The 3,448-nt window shown below is 30.6% G+C and overlaps 1 protein-coding gene across 1 annotated transcript; it reads left to right on the forward strand.

The window, feature by feature from the left end:
• Positions 1-1,248: 1,248 nt before the first annotated feature.
• On the forward strand, positions 1,249-2,186 carry LOC129943201 (uncharacterized). Its single transcript, XM_056052485.1, has one exon. It carries the CDS (start codon positions 1,319-1,321, stop codon positions 2,183-2,185), a length of 867 nt encoding a protein of 288 aa, XP_055908460.1. The 5' UTR covers positions 1,249-1,318; the 3' UTR covers position 2,186.
• The last annotated feature ends 1,262 nt before the right edge of the window (positions 2,187-3,448 follow it).

Here is a 3,448-nt window from a genome sequence, read left to right on the forward strand (position 1 = left end):
TTCAATGGGGGTCACTCACATGGCCCAGCTTCAGATACCAACAAATTTATCCAGTGCTTTCACTAAAATCCCAAACAGTCTGCGTTCATTTGAGATCGAATTTAACGTTCTTTGATGGTAGGCAATTATTTTCTTCACCAAATTTAAACAAAGTTATCTTTTATATTTATATCGTTCTAATTTGGACGGCTGAAGTGTTTGATTGGAAAAGTTAAGTATTTTTTAATATTTCTCCATACTGTAATCAGAAGATTATTTTTGATTTCTGCAGAAAAGTTGGCTTCATAAGATTTAATTAGAATTATTTTTTACTTAAGAAAGTGTATTTATTAAAATATTGGAAGAAAAAATGGCTTTTTATTTTGAAGCCAACAAGTTTATCTAAATGCTGCAATTTTTATTTTCTACTTGTTTTCGGCTTTGAACCTTAAAATAAGGACTATGGACTTTTTTCTTTTATCATTTAAAGCCCTATACTATTTTACAAATTGTTTCTTCATTTGTTCAGAAGTTTCTTATCAATAACCCATTTGCATAAATTATCAAGAAAGTCACGTATTTTTTCTTAAAAAAAGAAAGAATTATTAGTTTAGTAAATAAAAAACCTTTTTATCATGTAAAACGAATATAACTTAATATCACCAGAAAAACACATTCGCATATTTTTTTAAAAGCTGTACAATAAATGCAAACACAAAATGATAACATCCAATTTCTGTACAATTTAAAAAAAGTGTTTAGCATGGTTTAGTTATAAAACCTTCAAGAACTAACTTGCTAACGTTGTACTTTTTAGAACTCTACTATTCAAAGATTTCTAAATCACATTTTTTGAATTTAATTTTATGTTTGCAGAATTTTAAAGATATATTTTGTTGTTTTTTGCTTAATGATCTTGTTATTGCAAAAGATTAACTTCACAAAAATCACAACAAAACAGATCCTTCTTAATCCCTAGATATGCGTCATCCCATTTCCTACTGTGTTACATCTCAAAAACACAATGTTTTGTTTACAAAACAAGTAATTTATCACTAACATATTTCAAAATTTCAATTCACCAGGTACTCTTTGTTTTTGAAACAACGGACAAAAAAACAACACATGTTTCAATTCGGGTGCATGGTTTTATGGTCTTGTTTTTGTTTTTTTTTTCATAATGAATAATGTGGTATTTCGTATTTCGGAAATTTAGTATAAATTTATAAGGAAATAGTTGATAATTTTCAGAAACGAAAAACCATTCAACAAGAAAGTGCATCTTAAAAGTGTTCTATCATTTTAATTTTCAAAAAAAAAATAACCAAACCTACACAAAATGTCATGTGAAACAGTTTTTGAATATCGTCATAAAAAGTTTGATCAAGGAAAACGAAGTCGAGAAGATGATTCCATACCATTGGAAAATGAAAAGAATTCTGTGCTATTAGACCTCAGCGATTCATCTAAGACCTCAACTTCATCAACATTATCTTCGAAAACACTCATTACAATTTCAAAAAAATCAAGAAAAGTAACAAGGCCCCTTCAGAGAGTAACAACATCGTCTCGTTTTCTGGAGTCAACAGACACTGAACTTCCACAGAGGCTTCAACGAATCAACATTAACCAGTACAAAAACTTTTCTTCACCTTTTTCGTCAACAGCAGTGAATTATTCTTTAAATGGAACTGTTTTAGCATCAAATGACAATAGGGTTGTGATTAAAACAGAAATCATCGATGAGCCTTCCCTAAATGCAGTTCCTACAATTAATGGGGAAGTGACCTCTCCGAAACGAAGGAAAAGAAGCCAATCTACAACCCCTATAAAAATTGAACCCCCTCAATTATCACCTGACGTCAAGATCAAGGAAGAACTCATTGAGCTAAATACAAGGTTACCAGCAATTCCGAAAGAAGCTTACGAGGATATTTGTAAGTTTCGCAGCAATATGGTTAGGAAATTTCCAAAAAAAGAACGCAGCGTCAAGGAACAAGAACGTCGTGATAAAAATACCTATGCTTGTCGAAAGAGTCGCAGGGTTAAGAAAATTGAACAAGTAGCTGTTGAGGAGGAGTACAAGAATTTCAAAGATGCAAATCTTCGAATGGCTGAATATGCAATACGAGCGGCAGCTTATTTTAAGGAATTGATGAAAATGACCGAAGAAGCTTCAGCTTCCGAAATTATTGTAGTAGATTAGATTGTTCAATAGGATAGAATTAAGTATTAATATTTATTAAGACAATTTTTAATTTATCTATATTAGTACTTATGATTAATGTTTAAATTAAAAATATTTATATAATAAAAAAAAAACATTTCCATTTGTCTAGGATGCAAAAGTTTTTGTTTTTAATTTTAAGGGTTATTGCTACTTAGGGTAATTTAACCGGGGTAAAACAACAAGGTTCGAAGGTTAGAACAACAAAATTATTCAAAGGTCAAAAAGGAGAAGGTAATACAGTTAGGTTGCCGAAATCTAAATCTAAATTGAAAATCGAGTAAAATTGATTTCAGGGTTCTATCTTTAAGGCCAATTTGCTGATTAATATCATAAATCTTGTTCAAATCTAAGTCAAACATAACTTTTATTTTATACATACATTTGTTGATGTTGCCCGTAAACCTCAATGTGGAACTTAGGAAAGTAACAGATTTAAAACACATCCAATTCACTTAAAAATAATTCATTGCGTATGTGAAGAAAAGAGAGTGGCAAGACAAGAAAGTGCTTAGCGTCTCATTGCAGAAAATTTCAACAGCCAATTCGGATCTTCCTGTTATATGAGTAGCTATTCCCTTAAAAGTTTGAATGGAAACTTTAAGATTGAAACATGAAAAGATGCCGCCCAAGAAAAATGTTCTTGTATTCAAAGTGTAGGAGGAAAGCCATTCAAACTGAGAGATCCAATTTTTGATTTAGCAATCGCTATTATAAACCAAAAAACTGTTCATGGATTGAAGACGGAGAAAATAGTATTTATTATCGGGACGAAAATGTGATTTATAAAAAAATTAGACAATTTAGTTGTGCAGATTACTTAAAAAGTACTTGACTTAAGATTGATAAACCCGCTATATTTAATTGAAGTTTAAACTCCAAGTTGAAATACCCAGGACAGTACTTTTTCTGAAGTGGATAAATATAAACCACGAAATGTGGCTTTGAAAAACTTTTTCAAAAATTAGTTTGAAAACTTTCATAAATATTTGAATAAACCTTGGATAATCAGAAGACGAACTGTCGCCTCAAGTCTACGGAGCAGCAAGAAAATTGAGCAGTATTCAGAACTTTCTCGCATTAAAATGAAACTTGCAAAGTTGCACTTTAAAAGAAGGAGTTGAATATATATGAAGAATTGAAATTTTATTCACTTACCCTTTTTATGTATTGTTCAATCGAATTGAATTGAATTGAATCAGCTTACACAGACGGGAAAGCCGGTGATAGTCAATTTGACTA

The sequence above is a fragment of the Eupeodes corollae genome, chromosome 1 (genome assembly GCF_945859685.1).
Source record: "Eupeodes corollae chromosome 1, idEupCoro1.1, whole genome shotgun sequence".
NCBI lineage: Eukaryota > Metazoa > Arthropoda > Insecta > Diptera > Syrphidae > Eupeodes > Eupeodes corollae.